The sequence below is a fragment of the Lepisma saccharinum genome, chromosome 29 (genome assembly GCF_977018435.1).
Source record: "Lepisma saccharinum chromosome 29, izLepSacc3.1, whole genome shotgun sequence".
NCBI classification, from domain to species: Eukaryota; Metazoa; Arthropoda; class Insecta; order Zygentoma; family Lepismatidae; genus Lepisma; species Lepisma saccharinum.
This window is the reverse complement of record NC_139257.1, coordinates 17,546,876-17,573,653: the sequence shown is the minus strand read 5'-3', so window position 1 is coordinate 17,573,653 and position 26,778 is coordinate 17,546,876. Positions and strand designations below refer to the sequence as shown.

Here is a 26,778-nt window from a genome sequence, read left to right as displayed (position 1 = left end):
TGCTGGCAGTGTTGCCAAACCTGATGTGCATAAAAGAGCTAAATTTCACCTTAAATTGAGCTAAAGTTGACTTTCAAAGAACTAGTTTTAGGAAGTGTCTCCCATGGTAGTTTTAGTTGTCAAGGGGGTGCGGGGCGCTGCTATTACTGGTAACTTTAAAGTGATAACAATCTATTCTTAGATTTCACCATCTAGATCTGACGGCATCACACATCTCAATAATCCACCGATGGTTGTATGAATCAAAAATAAGGGATTACCAAATAACAATATTGTCATCTTCACCTCAGCCATGGCGATATGTAAAAGTAGCTGGGAAGGTAAGAGGGGGCGACACAGCCAATATAATAATATCACATCACATGCAAAATGTATACGCATGGCAAAAGTTGGTCTATGTGGGCCGGGGCTAGTGGTGGCATCATAGTGGGGCAGGGGGCGGGTACCACATTTCACAGCCAAACGAGTGCACGAAAGAGCCAGATCTGGCCCCAAAAGAGCTAAGTTGGCAACAGTGCTGCCAGCTGCCTCAGAGAGAAGGACCTAGGGGAAATTGTCCCTCTCCCCCATAATACTCTGATAACTACATAAGTGTGCTATTAGAAGAGAGATGATTATTTTGCGCAAAAAAATATGGTTTTTAAATAAAAAATAGGAATATATTCACCATTTTGACACCAATATGTCATTTTATTGTCCACATTTGTTCCCAAAATGTGGCCAGTTTTGGTACTGAACTTTTATTCGCCATAAACATGTGGCCTTAACTATACCTTAGTGCTGCACTGAACACTCCAGCAACAAAAATTCCAGGCAATCCACGGAACGTAGCTGAACTCTGCATTACAAGCAGTGGAAGCAGTTGATCTCTTGTCTGGGCCAGCTGGAAAACAGAAAATGATTTAGAGATTGCAGATGTTTCATGAAAACATTTACAATGATGTAATATATGTATAAATAATATGCTGATTCAAACTTCTACAACACAGATGAACATACAATCATGTAGCACACCTCAGGGAAGTACACAACATGGACAGTGTATATGCCCCAAAGTTGAAGAGTGGCATTACACATATTCATACTGGTCATATTTTTTTTCCTTTCTTGCATTATTTCCAGGATATTTAGTGCTTACCACCATGCCATGAAGGTATATAGGGGGTATGGGGGTAACGCCCCACACTTTCCTGATCCGGTCATGAGTGGGGGTGATGTGATCAGCATCATGCCCCTGGCCGCCTTTACTCCCCAGGGTTTCCCCCAGGTACCCATATCATTCAATGCCGGGGCAGCTTCCGACATTAGAAAACTTCCCGGATTTGAGGCGGCCAGGGATCGAACCCGGGACCTTTAGCATGGTAGTCAGACACGTTACCGACTGAGCCAGGATATTTAGACTCTGTAAAAATGTTGTGTGCCATTTTAGAAGAACCCACAAAACACCTGAACTTAGGAAAATATTGCGTGGTATCAATGATTAATTTCCAACCAATACCCTCCAACACCCATACCACTGGCATACATGGCTATTGACATCCACTCACCCCTTTAATAGTGGAACCCAAATTTTTATGTTCCTGGATTCTTACACATGCCCACATTATACAGTAGAACCTTGATTTTACATTTTTCAGGGGACCAAGCTAGAAAAACTTAAAATACAGGAAAATGTGAAATCGAGGAAAACTTTATAAGATGTTGCTATGTTGGGACCAACAAGATTGAACGTATAATGCGAGAAAATGTAAAATCGAGAAACGTAAAATCGGGGTTCCACTGTATGTTAAATCTTTATGATCCCATAGTAGCATAATATTAAATTTCACTGGATTTTTAATTTTTCCACATTTATTTCATCTTGTTTCCCTTAAAACATAAAATATAGGTTACTCTGTTACCTACATTTACACTACATTTTAGAGTCATATGCAATTGTACAAAGTAAACTTTACAACAGTGGCATAACAAGGGGTGGGCAAAGTGGAGGACTGCCCGGGGCCTCGCACCTGAAGGGACCTTGAGCCTGAAGGGGCCTCACGTCCCATGGGGTTGATATGAAAAATGTAATAATTAGAAGCGAGAAGAAAAAGATGAAGACTAATTTTTGTGGCCAATAAAATTACATTCTGTTTTTATCTGGCTTTAGATTCTAGTTAAACATTATGCACGTCAAATCAGGAACCTAACATACAGGCAGGTGTACCCTAAGCCTAAGGGGCTTGAAAAAAGTAAAATTATTGTCGTATTTCTCATGTGTAACATTTACGTAAAAAATCACTATAACTTACATGGACATTTTTACTCATTTATTGTTTTCTTGAATAAAAATCACTTTGTCTTGTCTTTTCTTTTTTCTCTTCACCTTGCACTACCGATTTTAAAATTTTAACAATAAAGCACCTCCAACTGCCACGAAACAAATGTGAGACATTTAAATGCTTGCGTTGTTTTCATCCCAAGGAGGATATGCGTAACATTAACAGTTCTTCCTTTCTTCCTACAGCTTCAGATTTCAGCTTCCGGAAGACAGAGAAATACATTTTCAGGGTGAATGAAATTATTAATATCATTTTTGTCAGTAATTGTTTACTCTTATTTAAATGTGATAACTTGCTGATGTATCCCTGAAGATTCTGAATCGATTCACAATGAGATTTCGAATTTAAAGACAGGACGGGGGGCCTAATATTCTAATCTCGCCCAGGGCCTCGCCACATGTTGCTATGCCACTGCTTTACAATAACTAGGGAGCGGAAGTTGATGACCTAAAAAATATAAGTATATGAGATATAGAATGTCCTAAAAAATGTGGAAAATGACATAAAAAATGCAAAAAAATGACCATTAAATTTGTGAGTTTCAGGTTAAAAATTGAAATAAAAAGGAAATTAAACAAAATGCAATTTTGCTATAAAAAAATGGCACCCAATGATACCACATGCAAATTCAATTAAAATATGCAACAAAGATTTCCAATGGAAACAACCGAATAATTTAAAAACAATTTAATAAAAAAGTCGTATACACTGAATCAAGAATATTACCAAAATGAAAGAAGTGACAAAATACGACGAAACAATAAACAGAATATTGCGAAAAATGACTGGAAAATGCCGAAAATCGGGGAAAATGACCTAAAACCTGAAAATTGGCAAAAAATGCACTTTAAAATTCCTTTTTTTGGGTTCTAGACGAAGTGTAATATTGTGTGTATCTAATGGGCATGGTGTCCGAGATATCAGAAAAAATATGACATTTCATCAACTTCCCCTCCCTAACAATAACTAATACACACACATACTCTCACTCACTCCTGCTCCCTCCCCCTCTCTCTTTCTCACAAAAGCAAGAAACAAAAAATATCCATTACATTAATATTGCATTTCAAAAGATTTGATGCAATTAGAAAAATTGTTAATGTTATACGCTGACAAGTTGAGATGTTCCTTAATTTTATTCTAATAGCTTTAATGTTCCCTTCATCCTTAATTTTGTTTGGCAAATTTTATTCTCATGTGTTAAAAACAAATGTGACAGATAAACTAATTAAGTAAGTGTAAAACTCATTTCATATTAATTATTCATAAATTCTCATTGAATACCAGGTGTGCCGGTTAATAATTCTAAATTTCGTTGCTGGATGGTGCTGGAAGAAAGTGTTGGTGCACAGTCTCAACTGTTACGTCAGTGTGTTGCCAGGCCAGTACCTGTCAAAACGTCGTTGATGTGCTACCGAGTGCGAGTGATCGTGATATTGTGTTTGTGTGGGAAACATGTTGACCTTCAAACCAAATAAGGAGCATGTGCGGCACGTCCTACTTTTCTTGTTCAATCAAACAAAAAATGCGAGTGAAAGCCATTATATCCTTGTGGAAACATACGGTGACAATGACCTAATGCAAGATGCGTGTGTGCGTTGCTTTCGACGATTCAAAAGTGGTGATTTCGACTTGAAAGACAAAGATCGCCCGGGCCAGCCGAAAAAATTCCAACACACCAAATTGCAGGCACTGTTGGACGAAGACGATACGCAAACGCAACAACAACTGGCAGAGAAGTTAAATGTTGGTCGCCAAACCATATCTGATCATCTTCATGCCATGGCAAACATCCAGAAGGCAGGAAAATGGGTCCCACATCATTTGAACGACAGACAAATGGAAAAGCGAAAAAAGGTGTGTGAAGTGTTGTTTTCTCGTCATGAACGAAAGTCTTTCTTGCATCGGATAGTGACTGGGGACGAAAAATGGATCTACTTCGAGAACTCAAAATGCAAAAAGTCATGGGTTGGCCCAGGACAACCTTCAACATTGACCGCAAAACCGAATCGCTTGGGAAGGAAGACAATGCTGTGCATTTGGTGGGATCAGAAGGGTGTGGTGTACCATGAGCTTCTGAAACCAGGTGAAACAGTGAATGCTGTTCGCTACTGTCAACAACTCATCAATTTGAACCATGCATTGATCGAAAAGCACACTGGGCGAAAGACACGGAAGAGTGATTTTGCAGCACGACAACGCCTCATCACAGACAGCGAAATGCGTCAGAGACACCATTTCTGCACTTGGCTGGGAATTCTTGCCCCACCTGCCATACTCACCAGACTTAACCCCTTCGGACTACCACTTGTTTTCAGCGATGTCTCACTCACTTTCCCAGCAACACTTCAACAATTATGAAGATGTCGAACAATGGCTTGCTGACTGTATCACCTCAAAATGTGAACGATATTTTTTGGAAGGGCATCCACAATTTGATGGACAGATGGGCACAATGTATGAGGGGGTACCCAAAAAAAAATAATTAAAAAATGGAATAACGCTGCGCTGGGCGGAGCTTCCGTAGTACGAATTTTTCCCGCTAGACAAGCATCGAGCAACTTGTTGAGAGTTCAGTGCACCCAGTGGCTTCGCCGGGGAAGGTTGTCTCTGGTCATGGTGATTTTTTTTCGTAAAAGCAGTTTTTCTCGCACCTCGTTTTTTGTGATGTCCGATGTAAGAGAACAGCGTGCGGCTGTGAAATTTTGTTTCCTGCTCGGGAAAAATTCCGTCAACTTCCAGAACGGACGAAAATGTCGATAAAATTCATGAACTTGTGCTCGAGGACCGACGATGGACCATTGAAGAGCTGGGGAAGTTATCTGGACTATCTTGGAGCTCGGTTCAGCGAATTTCAACGAAAGATTTGGGAATGAGAAAGGTCACTGCGAAATTTGTTCCTCGGAATCTGAGTGACCAGCAAAAAGAGTGTCGAGTGGAAACATGCCTTGCTTTGAAAGAAGAGCTCCAAAGCCCAAGGTTTGGCAAAAAAACAGCATGACTCTCTTGCCCCATGCCCCTTACTCACCTGACCTTGCTCCATGCGACTTTTTTTATTTCCCAGAATGAAGAGGGACATGAAGGGACAGCGATTTGACGATGAAGAAGAGGTGAAGAAAAAACGAGGAAGGAGCTGTCAGCCATCACAACAGATGAGTTTAAAAAAACGTTTCCAAGAATGGAATCACAGATTGGACAAATTTATTAAGTGCCATGGAGAGTACTTTGAAGGTGATAAGTTTGTTTTGTAAAAAAAAATTTTAAAAAATACATGGCTTTTAAAAAAAAATTCCGGTTTCTTTTGGGTACACCCTCGTACAGCTAGCGATGGCACATACTTTGAATAAAGCATTTGTTACCTTTCTCCCCAGATACACTTGTTTTCTTTTGGATCAATTAAGAATTATTAACTGGCACACCTGGTATTTGCCATTCAACATATAAGATCAGTACTATATCCATTACAGAAATTATTAGTGTTTGTTAAAATTTTGTATCAATCCATTCCTACAAAATACATAACTATTTCTAATTCAGAAAATATATTTTTATGTAAAACTTACCCCTGTTGTCAGTGGATCGCAGTGTTCATATGTAGCATATATTACAAGTCCAGTGTAGGAGCACACAATGATTAGAAAGATGCCTCCACCAACGAAAATCCATAGGGCTCTGAAACAACAATGGAGCACATTCAAGGTTGGGTGCTGTTAAACATGGTTCAAGAATTAAGTAAATTTTCATTTTTCCACATTGCTGTTTTTGTAGTTTGCGTATTTTTTCCTTTTTAAGTCCATATTATGCACAGATACACTGGGTATCAAACCCAGGCTCCTTTGTTTACAAGGTGATGATGTTACCATTATACCATTGGGGAAGGCCCTGTTTTTGTTGTTGTTTAGTTTCGAAAGACCACTGCCTTCATTAACACAGATTGCAGTATCTTGGATGGAGATGGTAGCGCGTCACCAACAAGGAAGAAACAAAGAAGTGACACGCTACCATCTGCATCCTAGATGCTGCAACCTGTGTTACTGTAGGCAGTGCTCCCTGGAAATTAATCAGACAACAAAAACAGGAATGTGGAAATAGGAAACATTACCTACACTTTATTAAAATAAAAACAGTTAAATTAAGAACTGTGAGAGGGTGGGGGCTGGAAAGTTCATGAAATCGCCCAGAAGAAATAAAAATTTAAACAAATCGTTGTAGCCATTAGAAAGAGCATATATTGTAAATCTGCATATGATGCTTTTGTCATTGTTATTTTTTTTGTTTCAGGTTCAGTAAGAAGAGATGGCGAAGGACCTAAGGAAATTTGAGAAGAATGAGCTTCGCAGTGTCATCAAGTTTTTTGTGTTGCAAGACATGGATATCCATAAAACTTTGCATGAGACTTTGGGGGAACATGCCCCAGGATATACAACAGTAGCCAAATGGGTGAGGCGTTTTAAGACTGGACATGGTGAGACTGAAGATGAACCCTGCTCTGGCAGGCCTGCAAGTGCAGTGACCACGGAAAACATTGACAAAGTGCACAACATGATCATGTAGGATAGGCCCATATCCACCAATACCATTGCTGTGTATCTGGGGATATCGCATGAGCGTGTGGGTGTCATAATATCAGAGTATCTGGACATGTGGAAGCTCAGTGCAAAATGGAACCCAAAAATGTCTGAATGCTGACCAGAAGAGAACATGGGTGCAGATGTCACGGGAGATCGTGCGCAAGTTTCAACACCCTGATGATTTTTTGCACTTTCTGGTGATTGAAGATGAAACATGGATTCACCATTATGACCCACAGACTAAACAGCAATCCATGAAATGGTGCCACAGTGGGTCTCCTCGACCGAAAATGTTCCGAAGTCAAAGGTCAGTGGGGAAGGTTCTGGCATCGGTCTTTTGGGATAAGGACGGTGTCATCCTCATAAAATATCTTGAACAGGGTGAAACCATCAATGCTGCTGTTTATTCCCAATATTTGATTGAATTGAAGGCGGATCTGAAGGAAAAACATCGGGGAAAAGTGAGTCGTGATGTGCAATTTCTCCAGGACAATGCACCCTCCCACAAGGGCCATCAAACCATGCAATTGCTGGTGGATCTGGGCTTTACCTGTGTACCCCACCCACCCTATTCACCTGATCTGGTCCCGTCCGAATATCACCTCTTTCCAAACCTCAAAAAACATCTCAAGGGCACACATTTTCCATCCCTTCTATTTGAAAGGGTTACAAATGTTGAAACATCGTTGTGAAAAGTGTATTGAGCTTCGGGGGGGGGGGGGGGGGTACCTTGAACAAGTCTTAAAATGGTTGCTCCAGCTGTATTTCTTATGGGTGATTTCATGAACCTTTCAGCCCCCCTCGTAAATATGTAAACAAACTATGCATATTTCGTTTTTCACAAAAACCTGAAATGTGAAATAACAAAATGTAGTGTTAATTTTTCATTTGAAAGATGCGAGGTGCATTTTGCTACCATATTTTGTCACGAAATGATGCGAAATGCACTGCAAAAGCAAAATAAACTCTTAAACATGAAATTTAGAGTTTATTTACCGATGTGACACCTTCTGGAGTCAGAATTATTCTGTGAATTATGCAAATCATGGAAAATTGATTAATTCTACTGTAAATATTTGAGAAGCAAAAATGGACTTCTTTACACAGGAATTAACTCAATACCATGATAAGTTATATGAAGTGAAATGTTAATATTGTGTAAAAGTATAGTTTTCAAATCAAATTTAGGTTTTTATTCAACATTTTAACACTGAAATGCCATTTTATATACCGCTTTTGAACCAGAAACATGTCAAGTTTTTGTACCAAGATCTTGATCTTTTAATCATCATAAATATCCCAAGTAACCAAACGTGGTTGGACCAACGTTGGGCCAGCCATACTGAAAATGGATTCCCCAACGGTTGATCCAACGTAAAAACATACTGTTGGGCAACGGTAATTTTGGCCATGGTTCCAACGTTGGGCCAACATATAGTTTTATGTTGGGCCAACATATAGTTTTACGTTGTCCCAATGTACTGAAAATGGATGTGTTAGTGATCTGATATATACATAATTTATTGTTAGGCCAAATATAAACAATAGTACAAGTTATTTATGAAAATAAAAAAAAAAATACACAGCACTTTCTCAGTCACATGGTCTCACTGTTTTCAAAGCACCATACCTTCAAGTGGTAGCACGAAAACTTTCTACAGTTTACTTAATTTTCCACCTTTCATGGAATTTAGTCTGCACATAATATTGTTTAACCACCTTCACAAGAATACCTGTAAGAATGTTCTTGATCTACTACAGCTAATGAGAGACACAATAAGCAATTCCTAACACTTCTTTCATCCATGGCGGCTGACAAAGGATTGGTGAGTGACTGCAAGTTAAAAACTGCTTCTACTTTCATTTAAAATATACGAGTATTATATTTCCAGTATGTGCTGTGACTGAAATATTCGAAAAGAAACACAGTTACATGTAACTTATTTTACACTCTAGAATTTTCAGCATATTCCTCAAAGTTGTCTTAGCATGAAAAAGTTGTTTGTAAAACTGATTTTGACTCACTTTTCCACGGTTGGGCAAATGTTGGCAACCACCGTTGGCCCAATGTAAGACCAACGTCAATTTGCCAACCAACGTAAAACCAACCTTTCCCATGTAAAAACTGACGTTGGCCCAACGGTGGTGGTTACTTGGGGGCTCTAGTAATACCACATACAGCCATACCTTAGTCATAGTGCGACTTTGATATAAACAGCGTTGGCTTCATTTACAACTGAAAATATCAACCACGAAGAAAAAGAAGTGGGAACAGTGTTGGTAAAATTATAGTTTCAGGGTCCAAATGAAGAAGTGGCTCAGATTCAGAGAAAATGGTTGTCACTTGTTGTTTGCTATACCCGTAGTGATAAACAAATCCTCAGCCATCAAACACCTGCTGTATGTTCCTAGTTGAACCCAGAAATTTGGGAAGGTCAGAGATATCATGAAGTCACCCCTCCTCCACAACCTTTGTTAAAATGTTGCAGCTGTTAAGTTTGGCAATGCAATAAAACGAAAGCATATTGTCTCCTTGGTAATGAACATTTTGATTAGTTGAAGATAACACAGCATCTCATTATAAATAATAATCCATGGCTCTACAGCCCGACTGCCAGTCTTCCTCCCACAATCCTTCCTAGAGGTGTGGAGATCTGCAACCGGTCAAACCCTCAGCCATTATAGAAGAGTTCCCAGACCGGGTTACACTACTGACTCGTAGCTCCCCAATTTCCTCACAATGATGGGTTGCCACTGGCGCTATACACCGGCCAAGAATGCAGAGACTGAACCCACGCAGACTCGAACCTATGCCATCCCGCAGCATCTCATTGCCTACCCTCAAAAGTAACAAATATTAACGGACAGCTCAAAATCCAAATTATATCTTTACAGGTTGTAGCTATTATTTTTTGCACCAGTATTAACATATATATATAATAAATCAAGAGAGAAAGTTTTTTTCCCAAATTATGGAAGGAGAATACTATTGTATCTATTCCAAAGAGGCAAGGTGTGACTACAATATTTGAAATTTTAGACCAATCTCTGTATGAAATGCTTTCAGCAATATTTGAACAGTTACATTTTAACTCTTACTATTTGAACATGAAATGTATTTTTAAGTCCATCTCAGCATAGTTCCATGTCTGGCAGATCCGCTAATGTTAATTTGTCAAGTTTCCTCTCTGACTTTTGGTTAATCCTTTGCCAACGGTAACAAACGTATGTAATTTACCTAGAACTGTCCAAAGCTTTTGACAGTGTCAATCACTTAATTGTGTTAGCGAAAATGGCAAACTATGGGTGTGTTCCTTTATACTGTTCATGGTTAAAAATTATTTATCAGAGAGAACATTCAGAGTAAAATTTAAATCTAGTTTCTCTATTCCTGGTAATGTGTCAAGAGATGTTCCTCAGGAGTCACTTTTAGGGCCTTGACTGTTCAATATATTTCTGAATGACGTTGAACATGTGAAAGCATGAGAAATATATTGCCTATGCCAACGATATCAAATTATATTTACAAATGCAGATGAGACTGCTTCATACGTAACTCAGTTCTGCGCAACTCTGTTTTATATGTAAATTACTGTAGGTCCCGGCAAAATTAAATTTAAAAACGGTGGTAATTAAACTTCATTTGTACGTAATGCATTTATATGTAATTCGGTGTTAATCGTACTAATTTTCATAAAATACAGTTGACTTGTACGTAACCAAGCTACAACGATGTTACAGAAGGATCAGTTTTCAGTTTCTACTAGTCGGCCATAGACAACAGAAAGAGGAAAAGTTACACACTTGACCAGGAAGTGGACGCTAATCCACATAAAACTAAAACTGAAATAGCTGCAGATTTAGGCATCGCTTATTCCACTCTTTGCACAGTCATTAGTAAAAGAAATACTATTTTAGACTAATTTTTTAAAATTGGGGAGTAAAGCTATAAAACTATAGTGTCTACTGTAGTATTTCATTATCAAAGTGTTCACTAATAAAGTGGCAAATGTAATGTACTTAAGAATGAAACTTTTAGATTCATTAATTTACCAGTTTATGACAGAATTAACCTGTATTGCGCATATCTTGTTACTCAAAATATACACATTACAGTAGTATTTTAATAATGATATGACATGGTATCTAAATGTGATTTGTAAGTAATTCTCAGTTATAAGTATTATTCTCTCTTCAATTTGACATACATATAACTCAGATTCAACTGTAGATACATTTTTCTTATTTTATGTGGCTTTCCTGAATCTTTGGTCTAATGGCGATGATGAGGATACGGAATGCTAATCTAATTCATTTGTAGACAACTAAGACACCAGAAACAAAATACTTACTGCCTCGCCTTCGCAACTGTTGGTAGTGCCAAGTACCTCTGCACCATCGACTGGTGCACAGCACACTCCTGCAGCCAGTAGCCCCATCCTCCAAAGATCAGAGTCCACACTGTGTGACGGACAAGAGGACTGGTGTCAAAGCTGAAAGAGAATGGCATCTTCTAAATAGTAGGAATAACTTCTCACCGACACTAAATTAGATTTGGTTTAATTTACTTTGCTTTTCTGCCACTTCTGGCTAGCCCGAAAGATGAGGATGAGTGATGATATGATGAAATTAAGGAAGAAACACTTCCAAAGAACACACATGTCCAGCCTGGATTCAAACCTACAAGCACTGACATCATAGCTTACTATGCTAACCAGTCAACTACGAAGGTCGGCACAGTAAATTAGGTTTGGGACAAATATTGGCAGATACTAGCGGTATTGTACAGCATCAATTCGAATTTCATTCTCTGCTGTCTGGGTACTCGCAGACAATGCAAAATGCTACATGATACTTTTGCAATATCTAAACAACATGTAAATTATTTTACATCAAGTTACATTTATTTGTATCAATATAGTGAAATATCACATGCACACAGTTCCCATTCATTTTGCAAAATCAAATTATCTGGGTTACATAATTCTCCAGACCATTCTATAATAAGTAAGTGTCACCGCTTCAAATTTGTATGTTAATCAAACACTGTTCAAAGGAAATAATTAAAAATAAAATATTTGGTACAGTCATAACCGGATTAATGCTGTGAAAAAGCGAAATAAAGTGACAGAGCGATGAAACTTACGGGATATGTAGGCCAGGTTGGGGTATGGCACATGTCTGCAAGATGAGTTCCAGACCACGTCGCTAGGTGGCAGCACTGCCAGGGAAGGGAGGTTATGCATGTGTAATTTGCCTCCAAGGTGCCAGTCAGTCATTCAGTGAGGTGAGTAATGGTGTCAGTGTCGGGTGCCACAAAGGAGGCTCAGTGATCCTTGTTACAGTTTTTGGCGATTTATCCTGTCTTTGATGAAACTCCAAACAAAGAAATCACAAAGTGTAAGGTCACGTGATCTTGAGGACCAATACATTGCACAAAACACTGAGTGATGTGGTTGATTTGAGTGTCACCTAGCGGCTGGGATATGAACTCTCAGCTTAACGAAACATGCACGCACAAACTGTTGGCATTCCTATCGTGTTGATGCATGTCGTGTCACCCATGGTGCACACATTGAACATTTGTAGGTGTTAAAAAAAACTGTTTCAGTTCCTCGTTTGTTCTGGACTGGTTTCATTAATGAAAAGTTCAATAGTTTAATTGCAATAAATTTTTGTAACACCTCAATTATTTACGAAACACTTGGTATATACATGTTTTTTAAATTTTCATCCCACAGTATAGCATGCTTCAAAATGGTTTGAACGATAAGAAACCGTTCCAGGAACGATAAAACATATCAACAATTAAAGTTCTATGTAAATACTTTCAACCATATCCTCGAGTTTTGTTTGCAATGGTCGTAGTAGTTCCAAATTTCTCCACTAGGTGGCAGGGTGATAAGTTCCAAGATGGCTGCCTGCGGTGCAGAGAAATCTTTTTGCGTCCTACAGTTTCACGTTTGTCGGTCTGTTGTTAGTGTTCAGCATGAGTTTCGTGTGAAATTTCGTAAAGAAATAGCATCCAAGAACTCCATACGTAAGTGGTATGATAAATTCAAGACAACGGGATGCATTTGCAAAGGAAAATTGTCCGGTAAACCGTCCACGTCTGAGGCAGATGTCGAGAGAGTTTGAGCTAGTTTTCAACGCAGCCCCCAAAAGTTAACCAGGAAAGTGAGTCAAGAGCTAACAATGCCTCAAGCAACTGTTTGCCGTGTAGTGCGTAGGCGTTTAAAGATGTATCCCTGTCGAGTGCAGTTGTTACAACATTTAACGCCTAATGATCACACGTCCCGCAAAAAAATTTATGAGTCATTTCTAGAGTTATGCAGTGGTGATGATGATTTTATTGACAAACTTTGTTTCAGTGATGAGGCAACGTTCCATGTGACAGGAAGAGTGAACAAGCAAAATGTTCGCATCTGGGGGACTGAGAATCCTCATCAAATCGTTGAAGTTGTGCGTGATTCACCGAAGACTAAATGTGTTTTGTGCCATTTCATCTACCAAAGTGTACGGTCCGTACTTCTTTCACGAAGAAACTGTGACTGGACAAACGTTCCGACACATGCTTACTACAAATTACCTTGATAACAGACTGCCAGACTGCTGGATTTGGCGATCTACTCAAAATGATCAACAGTTACTACGTTGGCCACCAAGATACCCGGATTTAACCCCCTGTGTTTTTTCTGTGGGGACGTATAAAAGACATTGTGTACAAACCTCTTCTACCCGCAGATGTCAATTAACTGAAAGAGAGCATTACTGGTGCAGTGCAAACTGTTGATGCAGACATGTTGAAAAGGGTCTGGGCGGAATTCGATTACCGAATTGATGTATGCAGGGTAACAAACTGGGCTCACATAGAACATTTGTGAGATACTGTGTTCAAAATTTTATCAAAAAAACTTGGACAGTATTAGGAATTACATGTAAAATTTATAGCAATTTGGATGAAAAATAAAAAAAAAATGTAAGGGGTTGAAATCGTTGACATCATTTTGAAGCAGCCCTTATTATGTATACTATTAATATGCACAGTTCCATACCTAAAAACAATATTTTATGTGTTCATCTACGAATACTTGATCTACCAGTCAACTCACTTGGAGAACTCGATGCGTCCGCTGTTATAACCCTTCTCCCACACGGTGCTGAAACCGCCAGCATCTATTGTGGATTTTCCTATCACAAACAGCATGGACCCAAACATGATCACCGTCTGAAAGGAATCTGCCCACACAACGGCCTTCAAGCCACCCTACAAGAAAAAGAATAACTATCAATATTGGCATCTATATACTTGAACCAGGCTACTTTGAGCAAAACATTAATAAATTATAATAGACAGGTAATTGTCAAATGATTGAATTGAAAATAGTGGGTGCATCAGCACTTAGGCTACCTGTCACATCATGTGGGGCCCAGCCCTTACCGTAATTAAAATAAATGAGTTTCTGACTACTAAAATATTCTTACCTGAGTTCAAAGCTGAGGCTGTAAAGGGGCTGCCAACACATGTAAGGACAGAACACAGGACAACACATACATAGCATTATACTGGCCATAGGACCAGATACCAGAGCCTCGTAGGCCTGCTAAAAGCTGTTACCGGGGTGTTCTATGTGGAAGTGAGGTTGGCATTTGGGTGGACTATGTGGAAGGCATTTGAGTGTACCATGTGGAAGTGAGGTTGACATTTGGATATACTACATGGAAGTGAGGTGGACATTTTGGTGTACTACATGGAAGTGAGGTTGATATTTGGGTGTTCTATGTGGAAGTGAGGTTGATATTTGGGTGTACTAAATGGAAGTGAGGTTGATATTTGGGTGTACTATGTGGAAATGAGGTTAACATTTGGGTGTACTACATGGAAGTGAGGTTGACATTTGGATATACTACATGGAAGTGAGGTGGACATTTTGGTGTACTACATGGAAGTGAGGTTGATATTTGGGTGTTCTATGTGGAAGTGAGGTTGATATTTGGATGTACTACATGGAAGTGAGGTTGATATTTGGGTGTACTAAATGGAAGTGAGGTTGATATTTGGGTGTACTATGTGGAAATGAGGTTGACATTTGGGTGTACTACATGGAAGTGAGGTTGACATTTTGGTGTACTAAATGGAAGTGAGGTTGATATTTGGGTGTACTATGTGGAAATGAGGTTAACATTTGTGTGTATTACATGGAAGTGAGGTTGATAAAAATTTGTGTACTATGTGGAAATGAGGTTGATATTTGGGTGTACTAAATGGAAGTGAGGTTGATATTTGGGTGTACTATGTGGAAATGAGGTTGATATTTGGGTGTACTAAATGGAAGTGAGGTTGATATTTGGGTGTACTACATGGAAGTGAGGTTGGTATTTGGGTGTACTAAATGGAAGTGAGGTTGATATTTGGGTGTTCTATGTGAAAGTGAGGTTGATATTTGGATGTACTACATGGAAGTGAGGTTGATATTTGGGTGTACTAAATGGAAGTGAGGTTGATATTTGGGTGTTCTATGTGGAAATGAGGTTGACATTTGGGTGTACTACATGGAAGTGAGGTTGATATTTGGGTGTACTAAATGGAAGTGAGGTTGATATTTGGGTGTTCTATGTGGAAGTGAGGTTGATATTTGGATGTACTACATGGAAGTGAGGTTGATATTTGGGTGTACTAAATGGAAGTGAGGTTGATATTTGGGTGTTCTATGTGGAAGTGAGGTTGATATTTAGATGTACTACATGGAAGTGAGGTTGATATTTGGGTGTACTAAATGGAAGTGAGGTTGATATTTGGGTGTACTATGAGAAATGAGGTTGACATTTGGGTGTACTACATGGAAGTGAGGTTGACATTTGGGTGTACTAAATGGAAGTGAGGTTGATATTTGGGTGTACTATGTGGAAATGAGGTTAACATTTGTGTCTATTACATGGAAGTGAGGTTGATATTTGGGTGTACTATGTGGAAATGAGGTTGATATTTGGGTGTACTACATGGAAGTGAGGTTGATATTTGGGTGTACTACACGGAAGTGAGGCTGACATTTGGGTGTACTACATGGAAGTGAGGTTGATATTTGGGTGTACTAAATGGAAGTGAGGTTGATATTTGGGTGTACTATGTGGAAATGAGGTTGATATTTGGGTGTACTACATGGAAGTGAGGTTGATATTTGGGTGTACTACACGGAAGTGAGGTTGACATTTGGATGTACTACATGGAAGTGAGGTTCATATTTGGGTGTACTAAATAGAAGTGAGGTTGATATTTGGGTATACTAAATGGAAGTGAGGTTGATATTTGGGTGTACTATGTGGAAATGAGGTTGACATTTGGGTGTACTACATGGAAGTGAGGTTCATATTTGGGTGTACTACATGGAAGTGAGGTTGATATTTGGGTGTACTAAATGGAAGTGAGGTTGATATTTGGGTGTACTATGTGGAAATGAGGTTGATATTTGGGTGTACTACATGGAAGTGAGGTTGATATTTGGGTGTACTACATGGAAGTGAGGTTGACATTTGGGTGTACTACATGGAAGTGAGGTTGATATTTGGGTGTACTAAATGGAAGTGAGGTTGATATTTGGGTGTACTATGTGGAAATGAGGTTAACATTTGGGTGTACTACATGGAAGTGAGGTTGACATTTGGATATACTACATGGAAGTGAGGTGGACATTTGGGTGTACTACATGAAAGTGAGGTTGATATATTGGTGTACTACATGGAAGTGAGGTTGATATTTGGGTGTGCTATGTGGAAGTGAGGTTGATATTTGGGTGTATTAAATGGAAGTGAGGTTGATATTTGGGTGTACTATGTGGAAGTGAGGTTGACATTTGGGTGCACTATGTGAAGTGAGGTTGGCATTTGGGTGCCTTACCAGGTCACCTCTTACAAGCCCAGGTAATATGTCTATTGTGGACAGAAATCAACAACAATCGACATACATTTCTTGCAAGCAACGTGGAATTATCATTATAAAGTTGATTTTTCACACCATAAGTCATCAAAATCATTAAAGTAACCAAGACAACAGTCACAACACATCCACATACTGACAGTTTCATGTAATATCAGGAAATGATTGGTCATGCAACTGGTATCTTTGTGAATGAAGCATTTGTACTTGTTAACCTTGTAGTATGTCTTACTCATAACCTTTTCAGCTCTGAGAAAGACCTGTGATGGAGTGGTTAGTACATCATGCTATGACACCAGGTGTCCCGGGTTCGAATCCTGGCCTGGGCATGGATGTTTGTGAATGTCCATTCATCAATTTCATTATATCATCACTCATCCCCATCTTCGCAAATTAGCCAAAAGTGGCACAAAAAGTGAAATAAAGCAAACTAATCAATCAACTCTGAGAAAGACCAATCCAAAAATGTGAACAACTAGAAGATGTTTTGTGACTATTGTCTTCATTTATTGTTATAACATGACATTGTTATTATTTTTCACAAAAAGCGAATTAATTATTGAAAAGTTTTATTAAAATTGTGTCCCAACCATGGATCCAACCTGGATCTTTAGCAACTTTTGGATTATCTACAATTTCTAGGACTCAATATTGTTTTGTAATACTTTTTCAATTTGTATGTCATGACTAGACCTCAGATTTTAGGTTTTTAAAATATTTTTTCCTTTGCAGGTAAATAAGAAATAACAAGTTATATCAGACTTTCATTAAAAAACGAAACAACTGACTAAGTTTTATAGTGCCTAAAATAAAATATTTTGCTTGTTAGAACCTATTTTAGGTTTATGAGCCTAAATTAGAACTTTTTTAAGGTTTCATATATTTTTTTTAGGTTTTACAGGATTTTTATATTTCACAGAGGTATCTACTAGGTTTGGTGGCGAAATAATTCCATGACTGGCATGTTTGAAACATGTTTTCTGTCGATTTCCCTCCCTCCAAGTATATGATGTTTATCAAAGCTTTAAACAAAACAAAAATGTCTGACATCACTGTTACCTGCAGACAGTGGTGGTGAAAGGGGATAGTTCTCCCCTACTCTTTACCCCTGTACTATAGACTCTTAATTCTAAGCCTTGCCTACTAAGAATAAGTAAACTGTCCTTGCCCCCCCTCTTCCCCATTCTCAGTTTTGGCACCCAATCGTCTCTACTGCCTGCACATTCCCAAGTGCAAACCTCTGATCTGTATGGCCTTGCTCACTTTCGGGTCAGTTTGGCTCTTTTTGGCATTCATGCCTTGCGAAGTAATATTTCAGCATTCAAATTAGCACTACTGACTATGTTTCTGTTGAAAGATATTTTTCAGCACATGAAATGATCCTCACAGACAAAAAATGGAGTTCGAGTGTGGATAACGCGAAAGATATGTGGTGGTCACTAGGACCATGATAAAATTCAAGTATAATTCCTGGTTTTCAAGGTGAACTTTCCAAAAATTCAAGGATACAAGCAGATGTTCTTGCTATTCCAATCTTATACCAACTCTCACCCTCCCTTCAATACACAAAAAGATTGACAATATAAAGTGTTTGTATGATTTCAATGTAAAAAAAAAAAAAAATTACCTAATCAACTTATAGATATATTATTTTGTAATAATCTTCCATTTTCAGATAGATTGTTCTGTAAAAGACACTAACAAAGTAAACGGATTGAGAACATTTTGTTTTATTTTCTTTTTCATCCTCAACCAAATGAATGAAATAAAATCTAAACTGAGAGAAACTTGCCTCAGGGCATTTATAAACAAGTTTAAATTTAATGGGGTATTGATTAATTAAATTTGCAATTTTTCACATCTACAGAGAAAAAATGGAATAGAGAAAACATCCGCTTGTACCTTAATTCATGTCGTGCCAAAATTCATGAATAATTTCCAGAGCCAATAATTCACGCATAATTTCTGGAGCCAATAATTCACGTGTAATTATCAGAATTCAAGGAATTCCAAGTGAGTAGCTACCCTGATATTGTGCAACAAATTATACCTACGTAATTCATTTTTCATATTAAAAAGTAACTTTTTCTAGCAGCACAAGTGCAGCATTATGATAATTTGTAGATAATTTTGAAAATGTTTAGGAAATTAATATTTGGTTATTACGGTTCTTTTGAATTTTTGTTTTTAACGATTGTATCTAATCAGTATTTTTCAGGAATTTTGTACCAAATTAAGTCTTTTTGCAACCTTTTTCGAGCCTAATTTAAGGTTTTTAGAACCTATTTTAGGATTTTTAGAGCCTATTTTAGTAACCTAAAAGCACACTTTTTAGAACCTAAAAAATCCGAGGTCTAGTCATGTTAAGAATAATAGAAACACAGCATTCTATGATGTGTATTTGTTTGGTGCTGCCAACTGGTGGCTGAGTGTAGAACTTATCAATGTTGGTGAGTAGTATGTGTGGTAAATCATGGAGTATTCTGTGTTATCAGTCTCTACTACATACATGTTGATATATGCTAGTGCTTGAAATTGATACTTTGACAATTTCTTCAAATAACTTTAACAAGTCATAACCCAGGGGATCCCAAACTTTTTCGTTTCATGGCATCCCCTTAGTGTTGCTTACAATGCTCAACTAGTGTGGTTAGGTTGTTGCCTCAAGTTAAAAAAAGAAACACATATTTCAAATTCAGAAATATTTTATATGTAAAAAAGTACTAAATAATCACATATTCGGAACAAGTATAATTTCAGTGAAAACATTGGAACATTTCATGGCCCCCCTGTTAGGCAGCCAAACCACTGCCATAACCTATTTCATAAGTAAAGGTTAAGTGGAGCAAGGTCATTCATTCTAATCCACTTATGGTTTGTTTTTCTGTGTAGTTTCTTGATTGAAAAAAAGAGGGGGCCGGAATGAAGCATAAGTGGATTAGAATGAATTACTATTTCATAAGTTTGAACAGCATGGCTATGGTGTGGGCCATTCAGGTAATTAGAAAGTAAAATTTTAAAAAAGCACACATGGATCCTCTTCTAAAATTTTGCATTTCAGTCTCATTTCCAATATCTTTCTTGGGTTTTGCCAGGAGTTTAAAACCTATGAAAATGACGCACCAAATGAGTTAAACAGGTGAAAAGTTTAAAATTTTAAAAATTATTTGTACTGTTTTCAGTAGATTGGGTATTTGTCGTACTGACCACACTTCCCCTCGGCAGATGGGAATGAAGCCAACAGTCTGTATATAGGCACTAGCCCTCATGGGCTGTTTTTATATAATTACCTGAATTTTGAAACAAATAGACTTTTCATGAATTCATATCAAAGAAATATCACTTGTGATATTTTCCCTTGCACTTTGTATTTTCCCTTATGGCAAGATGTGGACAGTACCTGGCTGCTGATACTTACCACTGTTGTATAAAAGATGCACACAAGGCAGACAACCGGAGTTACCACATGGATGTTGACTCCAGTAACTAAAGAGAAAAGAATGAAATTCTTGAACATTCTTCTGTTAAATTAATTCTATGTACAACTTACATAATACAACAGATTGATTGATTTATATACTGTATCTATGTTAATGAGAAAATACTGACGTTTGCTTTGTTGTTCAGTGAATTTTAGCTCTGGAAAGGAATCCTAGGGGTCTAACTGAAAACCTGCATAGAATCACAGTGTGACTAAATTTACTTTTCATATTAAAAACAACACATGAAGAACAAAAAAAAGTAATAGGGCAGTTCCACGGAAATGTCAACCTCCAGTCCAAAAACTGAAAAGCTTTGTACATAAAAATGAAGATGATGTCATACAAGAGTTATACTTGTAGTTAGTAGAATATGCTGTTGTTACATTAAAAACAATACGGCAGGTGGTTAGAAGCAGTATTTTTCAATATCGTTGCAATGTACATTGCATGATATGTTGATTGTGCACTTTAATGTTTCATGAACTCACTGTATATGACAAGAAGGAACTAATATGATAGTACGGTAAGGTTAACATGCCCTAGAAGAACTAATTGGTGTATTTCACTATGTTATTGTGTGTATGCAAACTAAGATATACACGTCTTTTTATACGTAAGGCAAAATGGTAATTATGTCACAATTTTTCATTTTTTTTCGCATAAATACGTAGGTTGTTGATACACGGAAATAGAACTTTTCCTGCAAAGGTATGTTTTGGTACCACATGTGTAACGCTTACATGTCCAGCAATGTTCAGGGAATGGCCGTACATCACTGTGACGGAATTACCAACTGTGTGTGATGGAATTACCAGTGATATCTGGGAACTGCTCCAAGTGGTATTTGTGAGGTATCATAATGCTAGCTTATCTGCATATTGCTAACTCATTTTCAGTTTATAACGTTTGTGGAGTATAATGGCTAAGACAGCAGATTAATGTCAATGCAGAAGTAGGCAGAGAAGGAATAAAATGTTTATGATTGGATGAAAGGGAATGACCATGAATGGAAACGATTGAAGAGGCAGCAGATAAATTCACTACAAGTGATAAGATTAAGGGAACATAACCGAATGGCAGTAAGGTGCTTCGGACACTCCAAGCAGCAATAGTGACCATCAAGGAGGCTCTTCATGTGCTATCTCGCCATACAATTTGCTGTCATTGATTTTTGTAGTTGCTCTTGCTGTAAGCATTTACATTGATTCTGTTTCACCTGATACCAAATATTTTGTCATATTGTTATTGCATTGTTAAGAAGACCAATACTGTATTACAGTTCGATCAATAACATAAATTTTCAGTTAGACTGCACTACATTATTATGAAAACAACCCAATTATATACCCCGATGGTGCAGTGGTATGGTCATCTTCTTGTAATCAAAGGGTCTGGGGTTCGATACCCAGTGGAGGCACACAGTGGCTCAGATCCAACTTTAAACGGTAGGTCCAGTCCCGATTAGCCTTATTGTACATAAAGTGGGTTAAAACACTAACTCAATCAATCAATCAATAACAATTACATGTGTATAGCGTATTTTGACAAATGGTAATTCCGTCACACACTGTTTGGGATAAAAATAAGTATCAGTATACAAAAACAATTTCAGTTGTCGTGTCCTGGCATGATGAGCATGCTTTGAACTATTTTTTCCAATATTAATAATTCAGATAAAAGTTCATAATTCACAGAAATTGGAAATGTCAGTATTCACCTCCAAAGAAGGTTTACATGAAGGTAATTCCATCATATGGATTTTAAACACAATTATCTGCCTAGTACATCCAAATAATTTACATTTTTTGCAAGCTTGGAGTTGTACTATATTGTGTCAATACATATAGCAAGCACGACAAGTCACATATTGTACTATACATGTAATCGTATGAGGGAAATATGTAATTACATAGCTGTTCGTCACACATGGAATTGCCCAATACTGTAAATATGACCACATGAGCCAAACATAAAATAACGGTTCAAATCAAGTTTTAAAACAGTGCCCTTTCTTGGCTTCCTATAGTAAGCTATTTTCATTTATCTCTGGTAAATTTTATGAAATAAGAGTTTACCTTGGTTAAAAGCCAGAGCAGGAACATAAATAACGATTGGAATCCATGTTAACTGAAAAGTTGAAAAACACAAATACATTAAATAAATAACCTAGGAGTTTAAATTCAAAATTTCTATATATGTTAATTTTTACTAATTAGAAAATGTTTGCAAAAACTGTACTGTTAGCAGTCAACATATTGCATAGGAAGTTATGTATAGACTCATTTTTTGCTGTTTGCTGACCTCCATGTCAGAGTGCTAATCACATCGTGCTACGATACCAGAGGCCCCAGGTTTGAATCCTGGTCTGGACTAGGGTCCCTTCATCAATTTCATCGTATCATAGGGCTACCATACATCCTGGTTTTCCCGGACATGTCCTCTTTTCGGACCCTGAAATTTGCATCCGGGCAGGTTTTTACTTTCTGTTAAAATGTCCGGGTTTTTACTTTTATCCAATCATCATAGGTCAGAGATCACGAAGTCACAACTTTTCGAATCATTAAACGTCTGATGTTGGCAATACTGGACAATGCGCTAAGCGTTAGTCGTTTGTTGTTACAGTTTCAAGTTCCGGTCGATGTGATTTCCGCGTCATTCGTTTGTTCGTGTTTCGAAGTGGAAGTTAGAGTTTGCGAACACGGTGTAAGCTACTAATATGCCTACAAGAAAGTGCAAGTTTACTAATGAGTTACAAGGAAAGTATTCATGTTTTAGACGTGGTAGAGACGATTTTGAAGGCGAGTGTATGGTTTGTAAACCCGGTACATATGTGTCTGTGGCAAACAAAGGAGGGCTAGACTTGCAAGCACACGTGGAGTTCGAAAAGCACAAAAGAGCTGTCAGAGGTGAAGCTTCATCTACAAAACTGACTCAGTTTTTCATGAAACCTGGCAGTGAACATGAAGATAAAGTAAGGTTTTTTCGCGTTTCCTACTGTTAACCATCACAACAGTTATAAAGTGATGGACTGCACATCAAGCTTGATATGTCCTCTTTTTAGCATTTCAAAATATGGTAGCCCTATCATATCATCACTCATCCTTATATTCACAATTAGCCAACAATATCAGAAATGAAAGAAAAATAAACTAAATCAATCAATAAACCATCTTTTGTTTATGTTGTTCTTAATTTAATAAAGAAAGATGTAAAAAAACTATATCATAAAAATAGGTTAAAAGGAGTGTTTCATCTATCTTGCAAAAAAGCTCCAATTCCTTGAAGAAAAAAATATTCATTTGTAATTTCTAACTGAAATAGACATCTTTTAGTACAAAAGAAAACAAGACTTACAACAAAAATGGAGTAGAGCGCAGAGCCCAGTATCCGAACACTTCTGTTGAATCGCTTCTCAAGGTACTGAAATAAATATAAAAATTACCATTGCAAAATTCAATGAAAGAATGCGTGTGTGTGTTCAAGATGTTTAATTAATTACATTAATGAAGCATCACTTTATTGATTTTTCTTGTATGTATGCATTACTTGCATTGTAGAATTATTTCTCTTACAGTCTACAGTTATTACAAGCATAAAAACAGTTTTGTTGTGACGTCTCAGCAGAACACACACTCCCTTCATCAGACACTTATTTTTAGTTTGAAAATTTTTAAACAAAAAATACAGTTATAACAATGGATAATTTTTTAACAAAAATAATCAGTTATACAATGGTTACATTGTTGTAACATAGCAACTTAACTGTGAAACAGTCTGCTTTCACATTACCTTCGGTGAAGATTTATCACATTTTTTAATTATAGATCCTAAATATCATCAGGCAATTCAAAATCATCATCTCTTTTACAGAAATTCTTCATGTCTTCCATTACATTAAATTTTAAAGATTGTGACTTACCCCACTTGTGAAAAAGAAAAGTCTTTAATCAAACTAAAAATAAATGTCTGATGAAGGGAGGCGTGTGTTCTCCAAAACGTCACAACAAAAAGTGTGTTTTTATGTTTGTAACAACCGTAGACTACAAGAGAAATAATTACTTTATTGGTTCTATCTCGTTGTAAGTTGATGTAGACTGTAATTAGGTGGAAATTTATTCCATTTTGTGTATAGGTATAGTGTATATGTGAAAATACACAGTTTCTTTTTCAAACTTACCATAGTCACCTGATTACATTACATAAAGACGTTACTGGAGCAATTTGAGAAAAATGTCAACAGTGATGGTCAAAATTATATATCGGTGAAGAGCAATGTGCTGTACATTGATTTAAGGGAGAACATACATATTTACCATCCTCCTGCATCCTTTCTCATTTCGAGTACTGCTTGTACTTATTCCTTTACAGGCTGCATGGGCACACAGCCACCCTATGCAGAGAGATTGCCAGAAAAATCATGCTTCTTTCATATTTTCCATATATTTGCAGTCCGAAGGCTTTCACAAAAAATTTCCATCTAAGGGGTGTATGGCTCTTGGGGGAGGAGGGTGAAAGTTCCAAAATGCAGAATTGAGGGAGAGATGTTAGGGGTGTGTGTGTGTATAAATCACTGATTGTGGTAAAAATAAAGGTAAGGTAAAAGGTAAAGTTTCCTGTGCATATAGCACCGTGCCATGAAGGAACATTTAGAGGATGTGGGAGTAGGGCTCAACACATTTTCGATCTCCGCCATTTTGGAGGTGATGTGATCAGCACCATATTCTGGCCGCCTCCCCTTCCTAAGCCCAGAGACCCATTGATTTGAGGCTGGGTGAGCCCCAGAGCTGCCTTATGCGAGGACAAAGCTGGAAAAATTCTGACCTTGGTCACCCACCCTGGGTCTCCCAAGTGGACTAAGACCACTGTGGCTCAATGGAAAAATAAATTAAGAGCTCTGGTGTAAAACATTGTAATTGACATTTTGGTTAATTTTGAGTTACAAAGTAAAATGCACCATCCTTCAATTTTTGAGTGAAATTGCCATGTCATACAATTTGCATTGGACTCAGTGAAGTCTTGTGAAATTGGTAAACACAACACGAAACAAATTTATCTACAGTATAGCCTCTATTAACCATTTTTCTTAATGATCTCAGAAAAGCGGCCCCGGCGCCCACCCAGCGTCGAATGACATGCGTACCTGGGGGGTAAAGGCAGTCAGGGGCATGGCTGATCACATCACCCCTACTCATGACTGGATCAAGAAAGTGTGGGGCGTTACCCCCACACCCCCTATACACCTTCATGGCGTGGTGGTGCTAAGCACAGGGGAGCACTTTACCTTTTTTTTAAATTTATTTTTTACAACAACAACAACAACTCTGAAATGACCAAAATGTCACTTACCATGTTTTACACGCGAGCCCTTCAAATGTATATTTTAAAATACAAAAGAGGAACATAAATTAAGAGAATTTGAAAATAAAATCCTTAGGAAAGTATTTGGAACTAAAATGGATGAGGAGACAGGTGAGTGGTGAAGGTTACACAATTTAGAACTGCACAATTTGTATTCACGTCCAGATATTATTAGAATAATTAAATCAAGACGACTTAGGTGAGCAGGTCATGTGGCACGAATGGGAGAGGAAAGTAGAGTTTCTAGGTTTCTTGTTGGGAAACCTGATGGTAAGAGACCTGTAGGAAGACCAAGACAAAGATGGAGGGATAACGCTGAAATGGACCTAAAGGAAATCGGTAAGGATGGAAAGATTGGACCGATCTTGCCCAGGATAGGAACAGATGGAAGGCTTGTGTTGCTGCAGCCGTAAACCTGCAGGTTTAAGAAGGCTAGAGAGTTAGTTACATTTTGATAACAAATACAAAAAATTAAAAAAATGTGACGCTACTTACTTACCTACCTCGTAAGAAGATGTCAGCTGCATCTCATGGAAAACTGGTATGTAGACGTATGATATGGTGAATCCAGTCAGAATCACAGCAAAGATAATCACGCAGTACTGGGTGCCATATGCGTAAATCTCGGCAGGCGTTCCTACGATGGTTATCCCGGAAATATAACTGGAAATTGAAAAGAAATAATCTTTTAGTGTAACGTCACTTGTTGATAACTTTTATAATTTAAACATAAAACAACTACAGTTGAGACTGCTTTATATTCAGTTCTGCGTAATCCTGTTTTGTATGTAAATTACTATATGTCCTGGCAAAATACAATTTTAAAACGTGTTAATTAAATCTTATTTGTATGTAATGTATTTATACATAATTCTATGTTATATGTACTAATTTTCATAAAATACAGTTGATTTGTACATAACACAATGTCCCCGAAGTGACAGTTTCCAGTTGGTATGGTCGACCATTGAGAAGAAAGAGGGAAAGTTACATGCTTGACCAGAAAGTAAAATTTATACGGGAAGTGAATGCTAATCCATATAAAAACTAAAACAGAAATAGCTGCAGATTTACGCATCGTGTATACCAGCCTTTGCACAGCCAGTAAAATA

The 26,778-nt window shown here is 37.6% G+C and overlaps 1 protein-coding gene across 3 annotated transcripts in view; it reads right to left on the bottom strand.

Moving 5' to 3' along the window:
* LOC145981536 (sodium-coupled monocarboxylate transporter 2-like) overlaps positions 1 to 26,778 on the bottom strand; it is a 160,369-nt gene that overhangs the window by 23,551 nt on the left and 110,040 nt on the right. For all 3 annotated transcript variants that reach the window (XM_083114845.1, XM_083114843.1, XM_083114844.1), the window contains exons 3-10: positions 26,170 to 26,329; positions 23,663 to 23,728; positions 22,384 to 22,435; positions 20,245 to 20,312; positions 14,005 to 14,159; positions 11,245 to 11,385; positions 5,885 to 5,993; positions 774 to 883 (exon numbers count right to left, since the gene is read on the bottom strand). In XM_083114845.1, coding sequence (XP_082970971.1) covers positions 774 to 883; positions 5,885 to 5,993; positions 11,245 to 11,385; positions 14,005 to 14,159; positions 20,245 to 20,312; positions 22,384 to 22,435; positions 23,663 to 23,728; positions 26,170 to 26,329 — 861 coding nt within the window. The remainder of the gene's footprint in view (positions 1 to 773; positions 884 to 5,884; positions 5,994 to 11,244; positions 11,386 to 14,004; positions 14,160 to 20,244; positions 20,313 to 22,383; positions 22,436 to 23,662; positions 23,729 to 26,169; positions 26,330 to 26,778) is intronic.